At 38.0% G+C, this 23,523-nt stretch overlaps 1 protein-coding gene across 1 annotated transcript; it reads left to right on the top strand.

Annotated features, from left to right (window-relative positions):
• LOC113009371 (desmoglein-3) lies at nt 1-18,144 on the top strand. The gene is made up of 14 exons (XM_026147635.1): nt 1-766; nt 1,019-1,144; nt 1,774-1,929; nt 2,994-3,132; nt 3,582-3,751; nt 4,113-4,247; nt 9,658-9,843; nt 11,257-11,828; nt 12,812-12,954; nt 14,156-14,377; nt 15,287-15,532; nt 15,844-15,977; nt 16,190-16,498; nt 16,614-18,144. Exons 1-14 carry the CDS (start codon nt 725-727, stop codon nt 17,373-17,375), a joined length of 3,342 nt encoding a protein of 1,113 aa, XP_026003420.1. The 5' UTR covers nt 1-724; the 3' UTR covers nt 17,376-18,144.
• Nucleotides 18,145-23,523: the final 5,379 nt, after the last annotated feature.

The following is a 23,523-nucleotide window of genomic DNA, read 5'->3' as shown; positions in this document are numbered from 1 at the left end:
GGTATTACCGTGAACGGTATAATATGGCCCAGCCCTACTCAAAACCCCTATACATGAAACAGTCCCTCATCTGATATTGCAGTTTTCTTTTATGAATGTTCTAGATTGATGATTTGGCCACTCACAAAGTCTAAAGTCTCTCTCTCTGATAGTTTTCAGCCCAGTTGATCCTTTACTTGAATGTTAAATGGTAACAAGTATTTAGTGGAAGGCCAACATCTGGAATCAATCTGGCGGAATTAATTTTCCATAAACTGCACAAAGACAGTCAGGAAAACTCAAAATTCATTTTGCCAGACTCTCTTCCCAAAATCAAAGAACTTATTTAAATTTTACCATGGAAAACACTGAAAAAAGCTAAACTAGTTATTCATTTATCTTTTTGAAAAGTAGTCTCTTCTCACGGAATGCCTTTGAAGTGTGCTTTAGGTGTGGATTACCTTTAAAATTATTGTGCTGATAAGACACACCTTTAACTCTCAAAAGTACATGCTGTACATGCTTGTGTTAAATAAGGACGCTAAATAGAAAGGGCCTGCACATCACAGAGTGTGTTGGCAGCACATTGTGAGGTAACATCATGTTTCCAAGCCCTATAGAGGGACGGACTTAAACGTGATGTGGGTGTGTCTTTACATTATTACATTATTAGATTACATACAGCCCATCGGTTTGTTCTTTTTTGAAAACCTGACTCAACACATCCCAACGCATCTCTGCACTCATGGCGGAGTTGAGACTACTGCTTCTATTTTTACTGGCCTTAGTGAGTATTCAGTCTTAAACTATTATCACATTAACATGCTAGGGCATCCTTCTTCTTATTTAAAGCGACAAAACAGCACCATGAAGTGGTGCGGTCAGATATTATTTATTTTACTGCCTAACACAGATTATTATTTATATGCTACAATCAAAGTTGGCGGTTCGCAGATAACACAGTGTAAGGAAAATAAGAAAGCCTCGCCCAGCGTTTTGTTGTGGTCTGAGGGATTTAACTGTACTATTGTCATTACAGATGATGAGTTCTGAGGCCAAAGAGAAGAAGGTAAAGAAACTGAGGAGGAATCGGAGAGAGTGGATTCCTCCTGCTACAAAGCTGATGGAGAACATCGACTACACCCATTTGGAACACATTGCAAAGGTCTTCAGCTCATTGAAATCTTTATAGCATATACACATGTTATATGCACGTTATATTTTTAAGCAGTGGCTGAGTGGCTTCTATCACATCATTTGGTTATCTTCCGCTACTTTAGGATAGCATGTCATGAACATTCCTTTAAAAAAGTCCAGTTGTACTCACAGTTGAACACTTGAAAACAACCACAAGTCATAGGTTTGCTGTCAGTGCAGATTTCCTATTAAAAACTAATTGTTAAAGGATTTGCAAATCCAATATGATCGCAGTGATACATTTCAGGTGCAGACATTTGTAAAGTTCTGCATATACTCTTTCTTTTCAATAGTAAAATTAAAAGTTTAGACATCATCTATGTCTGTGCAGTATCTGTTGTACCTGCAGTGCTTTGGCATAGTTTTTGTATTATTACAAAAACAATTCCAGTAGAGAGTGAAAAACAGTTCTTGAACACATACTTGCTCTTGCTAAAAAGTATAACAAGGAATATTTAAGAAGCACCCCAACCTGACATCACTGTCTGAGACTTAAGTTCAACTTCAATAGGAGAACAATTTTTTACATGTTTACCATCTATTTTACCAAGTCTTACTATGTAATTTACAGTAAATGCTCCCCCTGTTTTATTTCAGATACGCTCTGATAAAGACAAATTTGAGATAGTTCAATATTTCCTTTCTGGAGAAGGGGCAGATAAAAATCCATTAAACCTCTTTGTGGTGGACCGAGAGACTGGTTTTGTACGTATCACTGATCTGCTGGATCGGGAAAGCTGCCCATCCTACAATGTAAGTTTGTTTTGATGTTTGTTTGTTCATTTTTTCTTTTCTGTTTTTTACTCTGCATAGTTTTCTTTCACCATTTTCTCTATTATGTAACACCAAACAATATCATGGAATTCCATTCCTGGTCTCAGCTCCACTTCTGTGAGATACAGACCTCAGGGAACGTATCCACAGCAATCGCAGAAAAATAGAGTTAGCATTTTTGTATGGTTGAAGGAATGTACATTAGCTGCTAACATTAGCTACTAGCAGCTAAAATATATATTATGAATGTCAAACAGAAGTACAGTCATTGCATTTATTTCTGGCCTTTGTATTTCACCGAAACTATTAGAGTCAATCATTGCCATCCATTAGCTGGTGGCCAGGACTGCTGGTCATACTGCTGTTGGATGACAGGCAGCTCCAGCTGATTTGTCATTCTTACAATTGTAAGTCAGTCCCTTCTTCATGGCTTATCTTAAGCTTACACAATTTCTGATTGCTAATAGCTGGTGATAGCTCACTGATGCCAATTTGCAAACTTGCTTTGCAGCTTGTTTTATGAAGTAGGCCACAAAACCAACAGTTTCCAGTCCAGTCTTTTATCACAACAAGTCCACATAAATCCAATCTAAAATCAATCCTCCTTCTGATAAAATGTAATTATTTTTAAAAGCAAAACTACTCAGGCCAGGTTAAAAGTATTTTCCTTTAAAATGTCCTTTTCTCTCACCGGAGTGTTTAATTTCAACCACCTTCAACCTGCCACAACTGTGTCCAATAGCCTCCTTCCTTCCTGTTTTTCTCCCTAAACTCATTCTTACTCTCCCCTTTATAGAGAAGGGCCCTATCGCACCAGATTAATACCAGATTGCAAATTTTACTGAAGAAAAGAAATGTCTTTTCTTCAGTAAAAGTTGAATTTTAAAGTTGAACTTGAAGGATCAATTTTAATCTTAGGCCATAGAACTCCAGGTACGATCTGAAATTCCAAAGTCATTAATATAGTTTCTATATATAATTGTATTACATATTAAAAGTTACATTTTAAAACTATCTCAGTCTGTCATTCACAATTTACACAGCTATCAGGGATCGCTAGATACAGGAATGGGACCACGGCAGAGGATAACATCCCACTGATTATAACAGTCCAGGACCAAAATGACAATGCTCCTTCTTTTGAGCTGCATACTGGAAACATTAATGAGGCAAGCGAAAAAGGTAATGATGGATTTTAAACACAGTTTTCTATATGTGATGGGATACAAATTGCATTTTAGCTTTTATGGAGTTCTTGTGAGAAAATCCCTGAAATCTGTCCTCTTCTGAAGATATTTCTTCAGCCTAGGAGTAGTGAGATGATATTGCACGAGCAATAGAGAGAGGGGGAGTCATGACAGACAGGGGAAAAGAAGAACAGAAGAACTCTGGGGTAGAAGCTTAACATTTCACAGACGACCTTCGACTTGCTTAGTCACAGCCGTCCGCATCATATTTACATCTTAAAAACTGTTAAAATATGTCTGCGTTCTATAAGATCCAGTTGACATTCATTTTGCGAATCAGCCTCTAACCTTCTTTTTTGTCGCATATAAACACAGTCTGCATATATTATGTATGTGAAAGTTGTTTGTCAAATGATCATGTTGAGCTGTTGTGCTCCACTGCAGGAACCTTTGTCATGCAGCTTAAGGGTAAAGACAACGATCAAGCTGGAACAATTAATGCAGAGATCTCCTACAGCATCGTCAGTCAGAAGCCAGAAGGCACAGGTCACATGTTCCATTTAGATGAAAAGACTGGAAAACTGTACGTCAAAGAGCCCACGCTGGACAGAGAGGTGAGGCTAGCAGTCACTGCACGTACAGCAAGACACATATATGCTTCTGCATTTTTGCACGAATTTCTTTCTTAGCTTTCTTAATATATTTCTTAAATATATACATTTTGGTTCAGGCAATCTTTGTCAGGTACAATAAAACAATGTTCCTGGACTGAAAATGTAATTAAAATAAAATATTCTTAAGAGAGACAGTGTGCAGATGTCATAATTGGACCATACCTGCTAAACGCGCAAAGGTGATTTTCTCATCGTGGAAGGAAAACAGGACCGACTGGTCCGACTCATCTTAGCTTAGTATGATTACAATTCTTCTGAAGTATTTGGATATAAGTCATGCGTTTTCACCTCCTTTTCACAGACTTATGACTTCTACAGCCTGGTTATAAAACTAACTGATATGGGAGGAGCAGCAAGTGGACTAACAGGAACTGGAACTGTAGAGATCAAGATCCTGGACATCAATGATAACATGCCTACTCTGGAAAAATCTGAGGTGATGAATATGGCCTTTACTTGTTCTTAAGGCATCCAAATTTATTCTTATATCATTAATCACTTTCAAAACAACTGTACATAGCTGTGTCTGTCTCATTATTTATGGATGGCTTGAGTTATGCACTTTACGTTAGTGGTATCAAGTGTGCTTTGGTGGCCCAAGCTGCAGGGAGTTTAGGAATATCCAGTAGCAGTAAAAGGCTGTTACTTCTGCACGCTACCTGTTCCCAGAGTTTTGAGAAGCAGTCGTAGATTCATTTCCATCTTCGTAGTATGAAAGTATTCATCTGCGTGTCAGACAAATTGTGGCAAAATGGTGTTTAAAAAATTCTTAAACTGTGTTGGCCCATTTTGGAAAGCTCTGGAGTTTGCTCCTTTGGACTGTCTATGTAATTTAGACATAGCTTATGGATTTGAAAAGTAATACAGGAAGAAAGTTACCCTGCATTCTTTCTAATTGCCATGGGGTAAGTCCCTTGGTAGCAAAAACCAGTTTCAGTTGTTGATTTATTACTTCAGAAAATATTTCTGTCACAGTCTGTCTGAGGCAGACTGCATGTATTGTGAAAAGGACTCAAATGCAGACCAAAACAGAACGTGAAAAGTGACGTGGATAAACAAAAACAAGCCGTTTATTAAGGCCTGGGTGAAACTAAACAAAAACCTAAACTGGGTGAACTAAAACATGGAAAACTGGCATGGATACCTGGAAACACAACGTGGACTAGCAGACAACCTAACAAGGAATGACTGAAAACAAACGGACTAAGTACACACAGGAGGGTAATGAGGGAAGTGGGAACACATGGGGAAAAAAGCTGAAAGAAATGAACATAACCAAGGGGAGAGTAAAACTAAACACAATGAACACAGGAACACAGGACCGCTTCAAAATAAAACAGGAAACATAATGAAATACAGACATGAGAACATGAACTCAGTGGCGTGTCTAGAAACTTTTTGTTGGGGGGGGGCAGGTAGGGGCACAGATTTGGAGAAGGGTGGCAGATGTAATTGGCAGATAATGTTTAAAAAAAAAATTCTACCAACCATTAACCATAATTCAATAATCCTATAAACCTAATAACCGAATGAGCTTTTAACTCTTATTAGAATGAGATTTTAACCACTACGGTGCAAAGTTTTTAGATACTGCGTTGATAAAGTACAAGAGATACAATCAGTGCTTTGTCAGTGTTTACTCAGCATTCAAGGACAGCAATATTTGCATAGTATTTTTACTGACATGTAGTGCACATACGTATGTTTTGGGCAAAAACATTTTTGAATATTAAAATACGAACATTTGTAACAAACAATTGACAAATTAGCCAGTTCCAATGCAAAACTTTCTCTGCCTGTTAAAAAAAGAAGATAATCTTCTCACAAACTGGTGTTTGATTTTGAAACAGGAAAAAAGTGGGGAAACAACTGAAAAGACTAACATTTGAATGAAACCTGAAAGCAAGTAAATACTTTCTATGCTGCCTTATGGTAAACTTTGGTAATATTGATAAAGAACAACACTGGCTGATGATGAAATACAGTCAGCTGGCATGGTGACACTGCCAGTATTAACCTGCAGGGCTGGACTGGGACAGAAAATCGGGCATTTTGACTACAGACCGGCCCACCAGGTATTAAAACCATAAAGCCTTTGAATGAAAACAAATGCTGTTGTGACAGTGATGTACACTGTCTTGTTGGTATATGTATGATTTCTATACATTTTACACCAGATAAAAACTTTGGTTGTAAGATTTAGATAATTATTTAATAAAAGCGAGATATTTTAAATGAGAATAAGAAAGAAAAGTATTTCTTTGTGCCCCACCTCTCCCTGTTAATGCCCTACCTGGCCCCCTGGCATAACTTTGCTAGACCCGCCCCTGCACAGTTACCAGCTGTCAGCTACGTAAAAAAGGATCGTGGTGTTATTTGTCTCTCAGAAACAGTTCATAACTTCCCTTCAACTCATTCATGTCACCTAAACCTGTTTCTCCATCACCTGTTCAGCTCTGATGATTCAGTAAGGACATCTCCTGGTTTCATCTTCATGTTTCCCTCTCACCACATATCCAAACTGACATCATGACCAGCAGCTTTACAGCTGTGGCTCCAGCAAACATCAGCTGATACTGGAAATTAATATTAAATAAATTCTAACAACAGCTGATCAAGCTTAAACGTGCTGCTGTTGTTTAGCGCGACATCCGCTGGTTTCCTCTTTCTGGCACAAAGTGGGCGATAAATAAACAAGAGAGAAAAGCTGATCAGCTGATCATTGATCAGTTTCATGATTGAAGTAGCAACAGAAGAGGGAGGGGGAGAGAATGAGAGAAGAGGCAGCTGTGCAGCGTAACGACAGAATAACTCCAGCTTTGTGTCTTTTTCCATTCTAGCTAAAGTTCGGGACAAACTGTGTCTCTTCTCAGCTCAATACCAAATGCATAATATTTTCTCTGATTGAGGGACCATTCCATTTTTAAGGAGCCGTTGGCAACTCTACTAACTAACCTTATGAATAAAATAAAGTTCACTATCAGTAACATCATAGCAACTGAACAGCTGTACAGAAACTCTGTCATGCTAGCTCTGGCAGTATGAGTTATTGCAACTGACGGTAAAAAGTCAGCACAACAAAAATAAACTCCACCTAAACTTGGTTTATATCTGACCCAGATAGACTGCAGGTCATAACTTCTTACCTGAAGTTCAGTTCACCTGACACTCGGACTGGCGGCTGCCTCGGGGCTCTCCTCCTGCCTCCCCTTCCCTCATCCACCTGCTGCCTCTGTGGAAACCCCGCCATAGCCACCACCAAACAACTGAGTTATTTTTACACATCGACCTGCATCTGGCCAATCCACCACCTCTCATTGTTCATGCCCTTACAAAATAAAAATAAAAATAAAAAATAAGTCACCGGGCATATGCCCGGTATGCCCGATGGCCAGTCCAGCTATGTTAACCTGCAACCAAATCTGCAGCTCCATACAGCAATGTTACGACTTAGATGATATCTTATAACTCATGACTCTTATGTTAGCTCCCCTCAGTAGCATACTGTCTGAAATATTCGAGGGCTGCAATAATTCTTTAAGTGTTATTTTTTCCTTGGTATTCTAATTTCACCGAAGTTTACTAAACTCAACAAACTTAATATTACTTACCGGGACATTTATTCTGTCCTCATTTTCTTTCACCGAAAAATTGTTTCCTGCAGTGCCATCTTTCGCGCTTGGCTCTCCTACCTTTGCTAACGTGATGCACATAGCGCAGAAGCCGATGCTGCATTCACTTACACTCGGATATCTGAGCTTCACCGTGAAAACATAATCGGACATTTGATATTTGATTGAATTGTATTGTTTTGCCTTTGGGGTGGCACCTGGGGTGGCCAGTCTGGTTGGCCACCCCGCTGGACACGCCATTGCATGAACTTGACAACAAAAGACATGAAACACATAAAGGACAAGGAAGACTTAACACGGGTTGAAAACACAAGGGAATCTAATAAACACATGAACTTAGATAACCCAATGAACTTAACCATCAAAATAAACTCAAACTCAAAACGCTGGGTCCAAAGACCCAGGATCGTGACAATTTCTCTCCTGAGCTCAAGTTCAATATAGTTTTAATGTTTGTGTTGGGTCTGTGTTTCCACAAGCCCCGCTAATTCTAGAGACTTATTCATCATGAAGAAAACAAGACAGTCAATCGATCGATTATTTGCGCAAGGGAGGCCTCGACTGTGTCCACCATGAAAATGACCTCCAGATCTGACCTCCTCCTGCTGCCTTTTATTGAGAGACAGTTCACACAAAACACGTCAGAACAAAGCCACGCCCCCTTGGTTAGACAGGCATTGTATGTATATGTGTGAACTTCTGTATTTAAGTAAGAGTGTGTGTGTGTGTGTGTGTGTGTGTGTGTGTGTGTGTGTGTGTGTGTGTGTGTGTGTCAGACCTCCTGCTGACCAAAGGGTCGTAAATGCAGGAAGCTTACATCAAAAGCACAAGGATGTGTCTGTGATAAAAGACTACAGCCCCCCACCTAGAACCTCGAGAATCTGGGGGGAAGGACAGTGGAATTTCTTTCATCAGAGTTAAAACGATGTACAAATGGTAAACATAAAAATGACAAACATTTAACAATTCACTCTAAAAGTTTGCTTTGTTGAGCATGGGCCAATTTTCAATAAAATGGAAGGAGTGCATGTTTTCAAGCATACTTACATTGTAATGTCATGTGAGTTGTTCATGTTGTTCCAGGTTACTGTTATAAACAGTTTTTAAGTCAGCTCTACCTTATTACTTATTATCCCTATTACTTACTCAGTATTATAGTGTACTAAATATGTAACGATGTCTGCTGTTCAGTTTTTATAAAGCATGCATCGTGTTTTAACTTTTAACCAAAACTAGCATCCAAGCCAGGAGAAAAACTTCCAAGCAAGACAGTATTAGTGCCTCCTGCTATGGATGAGCACACCATAAGCTCAGAGATTCCAACAAGCCTCTTACAGCTCCATAAACCCTGCTCCCGAGTACAAACTACACTGTGTTCATTAAGGCTGTTGTCTTTAATTCTTTGCTCTAAAAATGCCCTAAAAAGGTCAGTGATCACTGTTTTATTACCACTATTAATCTGCAGCATGTTTTAAAGCAGACAAAGAGCGATTCAGATAACCCATTTACGTTGTAATAAATCAAGGGTCCAGTGTACACTGTGCGGGACAGGATTACCTGGGTCCTACCCTGGTGCCTGGCCTGTCAGGCCTGTAGAGTTGGAGAAATACTTTGAGAATCTCATCAATCTCATCTCAGGCCTTCTATAATAGAAGCAGAGTCTGAGGATGAGGGGACGGCTCGATTTCATCTTTGTTTTTTGTAGATGATGTAGTTCTGTTAGCTTCATCGGGTGGAGACCTGCAGCTTCCACTGCAGTGGTTCACAGCATGGCATTCTGAAGGATGGACTGATGGATCGCTTAACACTGGGGTTATGATAATTATTGGTGAAAAAACAGAACTGCCGTTTTTCATCTGGTAAATACAAAACATCCTGTTTCAGAATGACACTGAAAAAACGGTGCATGAATTTTTGGCAGGATTTCATTTAATCTAAAATTAACAAGAATGCTAACTGTGAGAGACCACCTTACAGAAAGCTATAGAAAATTTAAGAAGGAACTATGTACAGTTTATCATTTCATATAATTTCAATGTTTTTCTAGTCTTTTGAGCACTGTAAGCACAATGATAAAGAAAAAACGGTACAAGATGACAATAGGATAAGTTTGAATTACTAAAATCATGTATTATTTCCAGGCACTTAACATCGTATTATTACAAAAACATTTTCATAATGGGGTGTATCTTTATCACGCTGTTCTAATTTCAGTATTCTGGCTCAGTGGATGAAAATGTTGACAATGTCGTGGTGATGAAAATCAAGGCTTTGGACAAAGACCAACAATACACAGACAACTGGCTGACTCGCTTCACAATTTCCAAAGGAAATGAAGATAATCTCTTTTCCATTGAGACAGACAAGGAAACCAACGAGGGCATCTTAAAGTTGATAAAGGTATTTAATACAGCGGGTAAACAACTACTGAACGTGTCACCAAGTTTCAATATTTTCGATATTTCAGTAGCACCTTTGTTAGTTTTAAAGGAGCTATAAAAGCATTTTCACCAGATGTCAGTCGCAACCAGTGTTGGTCAAGTTACTTGAAAACAGTAATTAGTTACTAATTACTGATTACTTCTCCAAGAAAGTAATCCTGTTACTTTACTGATTAAATATTTTCAAAAGTAATTAGTTACTTTATTACTTACTTACAATTTAAAAAAAACATGATACACAACCAGAATATGTAATATTAGAGACACTATAACAAACACAATCACGGTTTAGTAGCGCAGTATTGCAGCATGCTCAAGGGAAAGTAACAGTACTCTTATTACTTTTTTTGCAATAGTAATCCGTTCAAAGGTTACTTGAAAAAAGTAATCAGATTACAGTAATGTGTTACTGCCCAACCCTAAACCTGACCCATGCAATTCATACCTGCAAAGAAAACAAACCACAGATGCAGGGACACCGCGAAAAAAGTCTTGAGCACATGAAGAAAGGGAGGTGCAAAAAGGAATGGAAAGTCATGACACCAGCTGAAATCTGTCGGTACTTAGAAGCAATCCTGCCCGCCTGCCTGAATGTTTAAGTGAGCACTGCTAGGGCCATAACCAGGGAGTGGAAAGACCATAGACCGGCCATGACCAGGTGCTCCCCCACAAGATTTCAGACAGAGTAAAAAGAATTATCAGCAGAGTTGTCCACTTGTTGAGAGCTACAGAAAAACCTGGAATCAGCAGGTTGAATTGTTTTAAAGAAAACAAGTAATGCACTCGAACTATGGCCTGTAGGCATGCTCACTGAAGAAAAAACATCTTGAAGTGCATTTAAAGTTTGCTGACCAACATTTAGGCAAGCTCGTGAGATCCTGAGAGAATATCTTCTGGTCTGCCGATGCCATGTTTGGAGGTCAAAAAGCACTGCATATCACCACATATATATGTTATCACTGTAATATTATGGGTCTTTATATATTGAGCGGTTTGTATACACTAGAGCTCTTTCTTAGATTTAATATAATTTAGTTCAGTCTGTCACTGTTCTTATTGTTACCACATTTCTCATTTTTACACATAACTCAATACTTAAAACTTAAAACCATGAACATCTATAGTTTGATTTCTCTACACGTGTGGATTGGTGGATTGGTTGTTCTCAACATCTGGTGAGAATTTCATGACAGTAGCACCTTATGAAATTGGTGACGTGTTCAATGTTTTACACTATGTATTTGTATAAACTCACTTCAAACATTTTAATTTGCAGCTAGTTCTGGGTTTGTCTCTTGAATGTATTTCATTTTTTGTGTGTGTCTGTTTTCTCTCAAGTAACTCATTTTATCTTTTATCATTTATTTTGCAGCCTGTGGATTTTGAAGAAGTCCAGAAGCTTGAGCTTGGCCTTTTGATTGAGAATATTGCTCCGTTTGTGATTGGTACTGCTGTACAGATGGATGTGGATGTTCATGTTGGAGAGGGTAACCCTCTAGTTACTGGAGCTGGTGCCGGGGCAGGAGCTGGTGCTGGTGCTGGTGCTGGTGCTGGTGCCGGTGTGGGTGCAGAGACAGAGCTGGGAGTAGATGTGGAATTGGATGTAGGCGTGAGTGTAGATGTGGGCCTAGATCTGAAAGGCGAGGGGGATATAGGGTTGGATGCAGGACTTAAACCTGAGGTGGAGGCTGGCCCTGGAGTTGGACCTGAAGTGGGCACTGATGTGAAGCTTAAACCAGGACCAGGAACAAAGCTGAAGCCAGATGCACCAAAAAGCTACCCCATTAAAATATCAGTTAATAATGTACCAGAGGGTCCAGCATTTATACCTGACACCAAGATTGTTCATGTATCCGAGGACCCAAAGGAAGCACCTAAAGATGGCAAGATCGCTGTGTTTGCTGCCACCGATCCAGATACAGGAAAAACAGCTGAAGATGTCAGGTTTGTCAAGATACAGTAAAATCTGTGAGACTTATGTTCAGTAATTGAACAGTCATCAGCTTTTGACCTAGTCATAATGATCCAGTTTTCAGTAATTTCCATTAATGGCAAAGCTACCAATGATATGATTCATATAAAAATGTCACTCAACAAACACCTATTTCATTTGATCAAAGTATAGCAGAGTGTTGCAGTAATGGCAATAATAATATAATGGCTAATGCTTTACATTAAGGTTTTCTAAGAACAGGCAGTAATGTGGTTAAAATTCATTACAAGATATTTATTAACACATGTGTAAATATTATGTGTCAAAAAGACTATAACTGGTTAACTAAAGTATCAATGATGACATTTTTTAAACTTTACTAAATTATTTTTAAATTTGGTAACATTTTATGATTTTAGCTATAATATACAAGAAAAGTATCCTAGTGAAGTCAAGAAATAAATTAAAGTTTTAGAAAAATGAATAAAATATAGTTTCTGTTGTTACTTGGTGCTATTTGAACAAAAATGAATTGGAAGAAATTGAATAGCTGTATTAATCTTAATGAGGGCTCTTTCCTTACTTTTACTCTGGTAACAGCAAAAGTTGTCAATTGGTGTAATAATACATTAACTAATCGTAGCAGGTAGCAGGGGTAGCTGTAAAAACAATAAAACAACGTTAACAGCTGTGTTCTTCTTAGCATTTAAAATATCTTTGATGGGTCTGTTTAATCCTATCAAGACACAAATTATGTTAATAATATAAAGTCTTTAATGTAAAGCATTACCAGGTATGATTATTATTTATTATAATTAATAAAATAGTTAAAAACTACTTTGTGTTAGAGGTTTTTTGTTTGTTTTTGAAGGTTTCATCTTTATCATAATGTTGAGCAGGTGTTTTATGTAAATGGAAACTTTTACTTCACTGATGCTCGTTTTTACTTTACTGATGTTTTTTCTTCTTTCTTATATATATTTTTTCATTCCAGTTATGCCAAAGCTTATGATCCAGATAACCTGTTTACAATCGATGCAGAAACAGCTGAAATTAAACTCAAAAGGACACCAGACAGGGAGTCACCTTACTTGAAGAATGGTACCTATATCGCTAAGATTCTAGCTATACCCAAAGGTAATTCTCTTTTCAACACTAAGACTTCACTGCTGCTTCCTCCACTTCTTATATTTAGGTTTGAAGGTTATCTTTTTCCCTACTGAAGGATTTCATTTCAGTTAACTACCAATAAAATATTGGTAGCAACAACTTTTCAGATCTTACTTGAAAATTTTCATTGTGGAGGGCCAAGGAGAATCAGGTATTTAACCTATCAGGTTAACAAGCCCCTAGAATTACTGGGTTGTGCTTGTAGCCAAGATATTTAAGGCAGTCAAAACAAATGTGTAACCTGCCTTCATATGAAGCCCTTATGTCATCAAACATTTTGGATTTGATTTTAAAAGCTTTTATTATCTTATTTCATATGATCAACATATAAGTGGAATCTAATTAAAATATTAGTTTCACCAGTCTAAATTGAACATATGAATAATTAGTAATGGATTAAAGGTCATCAGGGAATGGGAAACCGGAGGGAGACACAGCTGGGAGCATAACCAAACAGAGTCCACAGAGACAGTTCAGGAGGCCGACCCAGAAACTGAAATACTAGTAGAATTCAAATCAACAAGAAAATGTTTTAAAACTCTACAAACCTAATTCAAAAATGTTTAGGTATAGTCCTGATGCATGCTCAATCATCCAGGTAAGGAAGTCCCAAAAAGCTGATTCTGTTGATCTGGACACTGAAAATGCTACGTCCAGATGAAAAGAATCAACTTTTCAGGTGCTTAGGTATAAAGCATTTATATGTACCCATGACTGAAAATTAGAAAGTAGAAAGCACTTCCTTCAACTTAAGGAAGGGCAATCGTGGCTCAAGAGTTGTGTGTTTGTCTTGTAATCGGAAGGTTGCCGGCTCGGACAGTCTCAGACAGTCTCGGTCGTTGTGTCCTTGGGCAAGACACTTCACCTACCGCCTACTGGTGGTGGCCAGAGGGGCCGATGGCGCGATATGGCAGCCTCGCCTCTGTCAGTCTGCCCCAGGGCAGCTGTGGCTACAACTGTAGCTGCCTCCACCAGTGTGTGAATGTGAGAGTGAATGAATAGTGGTATTGTAAAGCGCTTTGAGGGGTCCTGAAAGCGCTAAATAAATGCAATCCATCATTATTATTATTATTAAATGGAAAGGTGCTATGTATACCAGTCCAGCAAATGGCAATCACGGCATTTGCTTCAAATTCTTACTGACATTTTTACCATATCTGCTTTTCAGACATGCCATCAAAGACAGCAACAGGAACAATAGCCATTCAAGTCACTGACGGCAATGACCACTGTCCAACCCTGACTACAAACCATGCCAGTCTGTGCTCTGATCAGAAATCTGTTTACGTTACGGGCATTGATGAAGATGTTAGTCCCAATGCTGCTCCATTCACGTTCAGAATAATACCTGATGGGACACAAGGCAGCTGGGTTGTAGAAGTCATCAATGGTAAGAAAATCTGGTTTGGGTCAAAAGAAAAAATGGAAACGTTTATTTTCGCCTCTGTCAGTACGCAACAGGGCGGCTGTGGCTACAATGTGGCTTGCCATCATCAGTGTGTGAATGTGCGTGTGAATGGGTGGATGACTGAACGTGTAAAGCGCTTTGAGGTCCTTTGAGGACCAAGTAAAGCGCGATACAAACACAGGCCATTTACCATTTTAATTTAATTTATTTATTTATTTTTGCCTTAGTAATTGTAGCACTAATTTTATTATTATAGTGATTTACCGTAAAGACTTAAGCCTTATCTATACAGTGGGGGAAATGAGTGTTTGATCCCCTGCTGAGAATATGCAAGTTTGCTCACTTACAAAGAAATGAACAGTTTTTCCATTTTAATAGAGAGAGAGATCATAAACCAAACATTTAGATTAAGAACAATTCCATAAAAGTTGATGGGCGCAGTAAACACACCCCTAAACCTTGTGGAAAGCCTTCCCTGAAGAGTTAATACTGCAAAGGGTGGGCTAACATGATGTTAAACTCTGTGGATTAAGAATGCAATGCCACTCAAGTTCATATGTGTGTAAAGTGTTTGGGAAATATAGTGTACATTTTCAGTTACAATACAATAATTATTTCCTCTAATCCTATTACAGTGGCATCAATTCACCCTATTCTAATATCATGCAGTAAAATAAACTAGCTGCTAGTTTACAGAAAAGAAATTTGGGCAAATTTTTATATGTTGTTTTTACTAAATGTAATGTAATGTAATTGGTTTTTCCTTTCCAAAGTATTTGCTTTGTTTGAGGAGGCAGAATAAATCCTGAAGTAAAGTTAATTCGAAGCTTGAGTTGCAGTGTAGTGGAGGGAAATTGTCTTTGAAAACTTTTTGTGCTTTGTTATCTCCAGAGACAAGCGCTGCTATTCATTCTCATGTGCCACTCTGGCCTGGACAACATAATCTCCAGGTAGAGGTGTTGGATGCCCAGGGTCTGTCTTGTCCAACCAAGGAAGTTTTTACGGTGAATGTTTGTACTTGTTCGGAAACAGAGGACTGCAGCCTGAGCCTGAGAACAGCAAGACTAGAAACTACATCATCTAAGCTTGCTACACCAGCCATTGGCTTGTTGTTACTGGCATTTTGCTTACTGCTATGTGAGTTGATTTTAGAACATCCACTAATGATATGTATAACAGGCCTAGTTGGGAAAAACATGTGTTTAAGATTTTCAATACATATTCAGGACTATTTGGTGTCTGTACAGCTATTTATTCTATAGTATTATTAAGTTCTATTTAAATATAATACTAGTTTGTTGCAACCTATTGTATTTTTACCTATACTGAAAAAGTACTGTGCATAACAGAAAAAAGGTTTAAATACATGAAAAGCCCAAACTTTTATGCTTTAGTTTGAATCTTTACATTTGAATTTAAATGTTTTTATCTATGTTTTATTTGTGCAGTTATCCCATTTCTTCTGGTGGTCTGTCAGTATGCAGGGGCAGACAAAATCTTTCCTGACCAATTTAATGAGCTACCATTTCTCCCCAAAGAAAACCTCATATCCTATCATACTGAAGGCAGAGGCGAGGATAAGGTGGGCATTCACGTTTGTCTGGGAAATTTTTTTTGTTTTATTTAATGTGGATATGTAGAAAACAAACTGATTTTTAAGGAGGAATGCGATAGCTTGTCAGTCATCCCTGATTCAATTTTGTTTTAAAAACATGATTCTGAAAACTGAAATCAATGTCGTTTCGTACAGAAGTTGTGTTCAAAGATAATTTTTTCTTCTTCTTTTACTTTTAGGAAATGTCACTCCAAAGTTTACCTGTTATGCTCCAAAAGGTTAAGATGGGACAGTCATCAAATTTCAACAGGAAAAATTCAAACATAATGGAAATTGATGAGATACAAATCCGCAGCGAGCAGAAATATCAGGCAGCTGTCCAGACTGTAATGGAGGTTGACAATGCTTACACATTTTCAAGGGAATCAGTGAACCTTGGCAGAGGGCGTGCGTCATTCAACAGAAAAGTGATGGGTATACAACACACAGAAGCCCTGTATGAGGACATAGCCCTTCCTGATGCTTTTCTCAATGATTACTACTCTCAGGTACTATGGTATAATAGCTATACATGCAATTATTTGTCACAGTATCTTCTCTTTGGACTCCTGTGTAATGAAGCTTTTGATGCCACTGACTGTTTTGTTTATTTGCCTCAAACAGAAAGCGGCATGTGCTGTTCCTGTGGAGGATTCCCATTTGGAATATGATTTTGAGGGCCAGGGCTCCTCTGCTGGCTCTGTGGGTTGCTGCAGCCTTCTGGAGGATGACAATGACTTAGATTTCCTCACTGAACTTGGGCCAAAGTTCAAGACTCTGGCTGAGATCTGTATGTTTCCTACAGTGTCCCCCAAACCCATATTGGCACAAAATGTTGCAGGTGCTATCAAAAGCACAGCTGATTTTGTCGAGCCAGTTTTTAAGAGCAGACAGGAGCACATTGTTGAAACAAAGCATGCAGACATAAAAACAGAAAGAGTAACGTCCAATACAAATATACTACAATCATCTGTCGGTACTGTAAGTACTGCCCGATCTATGACACTTCCTACCTCTAAGAGTACTAGTGTCAGACGTTCCTCTCATATTAGTCATTATGATAAACTACCCAGTCCAGTTCAGACTGTCTTACTACAACAGGAACCAATTTACTACACCAGCTCTGTATCACAACCCATACAATATGTAGTTCAACCACATCTACAGAACACACTTTTGTTAGTAGATGGCTCCAACGGAACCAATCGATTTTTTATCCAGGACATTGAGAGGTCAAGAAATCCTGCTAGCCACAGTGTTCCAACCAGCCCCATTGCCTTCCTACCCATAAGCCCACCTATGCCCCTGGGCTCTACGAAGGATAGGAAACTAATGCAGCTAAATGGTCATTGTATGCCGATTAAGGATAAAAGTAGTCAAAAGTAGGAATTAGGAAGGCCAGTTGGAACCAATCTCATCTCAGGGCATTTTGACAAGAGGTGTTATTCTGGTTAAAGAACCCTTCAGAGTGTGTTAGATTTGGCAGTCCAGTATGCATCATAGCCTACAAGGACATCTTCTTGCCAAACAAAAAAAACAAACAAAAAAAGAGTTGGTGGTGGTTGTTGTTGTTGCAGTATGTAGACACATGGAGTACACATGGGCAGATGTGGTTAGGACCATTCTATGTTTTAAGAGGTTTGTGATGGTGGTAGTAACAAGGCAGACTTGTCCAGACGTAGTTGATCAAATCAGCATAACACTGCTCCAAGAAAATCTGCCATTGGTGTAAACAATGGCTGTCAGTAGCTGTCAACTGTATTCCAAAAACACATGAAGGAGTGGTAGACTGTGTGAAAGTCAGTTTCAAGCTTAATAATTTGGTCATATGATCAACAACAGTATTTAAGCAAAAGAAATAAATAATACTAGTCACATCAAATATAGTAATATAAAAACCTTGCATGACAATTGCATTCATGTGAAAGTTGACACTGGAAGTTGGCTCATAACATCAACTTAAATCTTTTTTTAAAGGCCAGTCATGTTCATTGCAATTGTGCTCATGGGAACGAGTGGGCCCCGAGCAGGAATACCATATTCATATGAGTTGTTCGCACTAAAGTAAAAAGCACCATCACTTCACGTGGATACCCTCTCAGCGACACCCTGATAACGACTGTGTTTAGACTGTTCCTTCCCATTCCATGCAAGGCCACCTGGGTTGGCTGGAAGACTGTTTACTTAGCCTGGCAGGGCGAAGGACACTGTCTCAGCTGAACTCTGGACACACACACACACATACATATATACACTGATATGCACACACTCATCCCCCCTCCCTTCCCAAACGCCTTCGATGCTTATTCCCTTCCGATGTTGACGGTGGATCATGGAGACCAGCGCAAAGGGTGCAGGCCCGGATGTACTGTCTAATTCAGCTGTCTCTCACCCTTTACCCACCCCTGTTGCTTGTCATGTGTTCTTTGGTGTATTAAGAGTTTTTTTCATTTGCTATGTGCAGAGGTGTTTATTTCTGTTCTCAAACTGATCTCCCTGTTGGAGCTCAGTCTGGGGGGAGTTATTTTTTTCTCCTTATCTTTCCTCATGTGGTGCATTTTTCCATTGTTATACCTCTCTGACCTGTCTTCCCCACATGATGTTTTGTGTAATGTATGTATGGTCGGAGGGTAAGATGGCGCCGCCATTGTGTGCAATAGGTCGGCAGCCTTGTGAAATTTCTATAAAACTAATAAAGGTATATCAAATCAAATCAAATATCAAAACGAGTTCATCATGAACCTGAGGCTTAGTGAAAATGACAGTGAACCCAGTGGAGTGTTGCTGAGCTAAAATCAATAAGCTTGATTGATTTTCCACTCTGTAATGCATGCGCAGGATGAACTGATCCCAAAAATATAAATGCGGGGGAAAAGGTGTGGTGATTGTTGCATTTAGCATGCAAAGGATAGATGGATGTTTCTTGAACCCAAGAGTTTGTTTTCTCATTATGTGATAGTGCTCTCATTTAACAGGGAGTCAATGAATATAGGACAAATATGATCTCTCTTTCTAGTCTCTGTCAGTACTCTCCAGCTTATGAGCTATCTACTTTAAGGTGCGCATTTGAGAGTCAAACCAGGGAGTCAAGTACGTCTGATTTGAGGTTCCCTTTTTTCATAAGAGCTACAGTATCCAGAGTTATAGGCAATGAAGATGTAAAATTATTAACAAAATAATCAACCTCTGTAGATTAGCTGCTCTGCACTCTGTTGGCACAAGGCACTGAAGAAGAGCAGATGAATGATATCTTTAAACTTGGTAAACTGACTGCTTCTTATATAGCGCGTTTCTACTCTGAGTACACACCTTGACTCATTCACCCAGTCATGGCAGCACTTTTTTCCTATGCTCTTTCTCTGTAAGTCCTTTCTTTCTTTTTTCATACTCAGATGGATGCATGAGAGAGCAGACTTGTGAGACGTATTGCTGCAAGTGTACTTATACTTTCTTTTATTAGAATATAAGGGATTAAATGTTTAGTTAAATATCTTTACATTGACCAAAAGAGGAATTTCACTGCTCTGGTTCACTTAAGAAAGTAAAATTAGTTTGATATCCCTGTCTGATTATAAGTTGTCTTACAGTGTAAAGCACATTTAAGTGACTCTTGTTGGGATTTGATGCTATATAAATAAAACTGAATTGAACTGATAGCTGGGACAGACCCTGCCTCATTGTTTGATTTCAAATCTACTTTCATGTTGTACAAAGTCAAACACTGACTCGTTGTTAAAACACACACACACACACACGTATCTGCATATCTAAGTCCAATTAAAGTTCATTCTTCACCAAGGCAGTCTGGAGATAAATGTCACAACAAATACATGTAATGTTATGAGGACAAGAAAGCAGATGAGACAGCTCACTTTCCAGAATATGCTGATGTGTTTATTTACTTTTTGATTGACAGAAAAAAAAAAGCTTTCACAAAGTAACAACATAAAACACTTAAATTGTTTTATACTGTCTGGAACTAAAGACCGCAGAAATCTGACAATATGAAGGGCTCTAGCACTTGCTAGTAAGAGGCACAACTCCAGGGAGTAGGTGCTACATTAACATTTTAACAGGTTTGGCTCATTTGTTCTTTTATAGAGATGTGGGCATGAAAAACGTGACAATTAGACAGTTAGGATCAAAGAGCTACAAAGAACACAGGCTACTTTGTTTAGATGAAACTGGGATGAAATCTAAAATACTCAGACCAACTTGAGCATGGCAGGGAGTACGGAAGAGGATTAGGGCCACTGGAAAAAAAATAAGTGGGCACGTCTTTTTCTTTTTTCTTTTCCTGAATTCTGAGAAAAAAGTCAGAATTCTGACTTTAATCTCAGAATTCTGAAAAAAAATAATTTTGATGAAAAAAATCAGAATTCTGACTTTTTTCTCAGAATTCTGACTTTTTCATCAAAATTATTTTTTTTCAGAATTCTGAGAAAAAAGTCAGAATTCTGACTTTAATCTCAGAATTCTGAAAAAAATAATTTTGATGAAAAAAATCAGAATTCTGACTTTAATCTCAGAATTCTGAAAAAAATAATTTTGATGAAAAAAATCAGAATTCTGACTTTAATCTCAGAATTCTGAAAAAAAAATAATTTTGATGAAAAAGTCAGAATTCTGAGAAAAAAGCCAGAATTCTGAGATTAAAGTCAGAATTCTGACTTTTTTCTCAGATTTTTTTTCCAGTGGCCCTAATCTTCTTCCGTACAGGGAGTGATTTTGTTTTCTTTCTAATATTTCAGTTATTACTCTTAGTTTCATGACACAATTGGGCCATTATTTAGAAAATGTCTCTACTTTATCAACTCTGAAATAACAACCACTGTAGCTATAAACAACAGATACTTAACATATTTTGGGTTTTTTCACCATATGAACGAACTTGACGGTTTATCACTAAAATGGTGAACTTACTGGCAATCACCCAAAGAGGTATGAACGTCCCAAACTGTCAAGGTCATAAAGTCATCACATCAGGTTCTTAGTAACCGCTTTCTACACAGTGGAAAGTTACCACCTGTGCCAGCCATAAAAGCAACAAAACCTCGTTTCTGCTTGTCTTCATGCACATGGAAACTAGTTATGGCCTACAATATCTTGTGCACAGATGAATTTTAAGACCGAGCCATACAGAATGAAGAAAATAAAATATGTTTTAAGGTGTAGCCATTGTTTTGATTAGCCTCAAAGCTTGAGGATCTTTGCACAAAATATGTAGTTGCCTTCAAACTATATTGTCTTGGAAGGATGTGAAACACAGATTGTTTATTTATTTATCATTTTTAAAGGCACCTCAGCTACAAAGGACATGGATAAAATGTCCACTGCCCTGACAGCTCAGTCTTAGTGCATCGTTGGCAAGATTTTCTTAAAAATGACCCACAGTTAGTCATGGTAGATCATTAAAGGATGACAGGACATCAAGGCAAGAGAGGACAAAGTATGCAAAACATTCCATCAAAACCTTTTGGATCTGAAACATGAAAAACATACTGCATATTCTTTTAGACTTCATATAATTAATATGAAGGGTGAAAATCACTGATAATTCAGTAAAATAGAACATTTTTTAATATCTATGCTAAAAATGTAAAGTCCTAAAGTAACATAAAAACTCAAGGCACAAATACTACAAATAGAATAACCATTGCCCAATGGTGAACACATTACCTGAACAACCTTACATACTTTTAGACTACTGATAATCATGTGATGAAAAAGTCAGTTTCACCTGATACTGAGACCCAGTGAGCTGACAATCAAGAAAACTCTCACCTACTTCTGTATATGGATCAGTTTTGGCCAGTCAAGTCACCTCCTAAAGGAGCTATATGTTAGCTGCCCTGTCAGACCATCTCTTAGTTCATAATGGAAAATACTCTTATTACACAGACTGACTTAAAGCAAAAAACAAAACATACTAGAGACTTGCAATGGATTCAGCCAGCAACCACACCTACCTATAGGTCTTTAGTCTATCTGGCTGTTTGAACTGCATACAGTTTCCATTTCCTTCCAGTTAGCATGCTTGTGTTAGGCTTTAGCACCACAAAAAATATCCCAGCAAAGGGGTATAAACTTCAGTTGTACACTGATAATGGACATGGGTAATGTACCAGATCTAATCCAATCCCATGTGAAACAAGGTTTTTATTCTGAATACTGCTTCCCAAAATTTTAATATTTTTCTACAAGTTGGAAATTAAGGCATTAGTACTGTCACTGGAGGATCACATTAATACAAAATATAACCAAAAACAAAACATGACAGCAGAGTCACAAGAAAGACAAGTGCATGCCTTTAGATCCTGCAGATCCTACTCTGTGATAAAGCAGAGTGTTTCTGAAACCTGAGCCTGGATGGGATTGTAGGTTCTCACTAGTCTTTCCAGCTCAAAAACATGGAACATACAGAAAATATAAAACAAAATTCTCTCCATCAGTGGGATATTTTAATTTCAGCGATCAAGATAACTTTCTATGAACTTAAAAAAAATATAAATATGCAAACAATAATGCATCATCTGTTGCCAGTTGTTTTGATGTATTTTAATTTTTTCTTGTTTAAGAGTTACTTCTTAGCAAAAGTACCTTAAACATCTGTTACGCAGTTTATCTGCAGATTTCAAACTTTTAACATAATATAAGCCATCTCCTTCCACTTCCAATTTTACAAGAGGCAAACCTCACCAGCTGTTGAAAACCACATAGAAAAAATAGAACGCAACGATGTATATGTTTAAAAGTTTTAAACGAATTGATTTTCGTTTAAATGAATCTGATGCTGATGCGTTCTTGATTTTTCCCTAAATAATTGTGTGCTTTTATTGCAATATTGCCTGAGGATCTACAGATTGAAACATTCAACAATTTCCAGCCAACCAAAACACTAAAATTAGTTATACTATATGGATATGCCGTTGTACAATTTTGCATTAAATCCAAGGTTTAATTTGCAAATCACTGATTTGGTCTTTTTTCTTACGTGGTACCCATTTACACAAAATCAGGCTGGACAGTTTGTGTTCATATCTTATTCTGACTAACTGGTCTCTAGGTAGGCATGAATCGCAGTTACAGAGGTAAACATATTTGGTCACCAATGCTCTAAATTAGTGGGCAATCCAAAGCAGGAACACCATTTAGGCTGACAACCAAAAAACAAATTGACACATGTATAGGAGAGTAAGAGGTTCATTCTGAAGCTGTTTAACAGGATTCAATAATCAGCAAAAAGTCCAGGACAAACGTGGGCAGAGAACTATTTAACAACATAAAATCTCCAAACATACAAATCATGGTCAAATTTAAATCCTAGCGACACAGAATCATAACGGTCAACATGTCACCAAAAATTCTGTGTACACATTTCTATCATTACGCTCTCTAGTGCTTAGGTTTAGAAAAAAACCTGTTTTCACAGCATGAATACCTATGAGAAGCTCACACCAATGTTCTCTCGTTCTGGCTCTTCTCACTGCTTGGCAACTTTGGAAGAAATAAAAAAAAAAAAGCCCCAAAACAT

Source organism: Astatotilapia calliptera, chromosome 17, assembly GCF_900246225.1.
Source record: "Astatotilapia calliptera chromosome 17, fAstCal1.2, whole genome shotgun sequence".
In the NCBI taxonomy this organism is placed as follows: domain Eukaryota; kingdom Metazoa; phylum Chordata; class Actinopteri; order Cichliformes; family Cichlidae; genus Astatotilapia; species Astatotilapia calliptera.
This window is presented reverse-complemented; position numbering and strand designations above follow the sequence as displayed.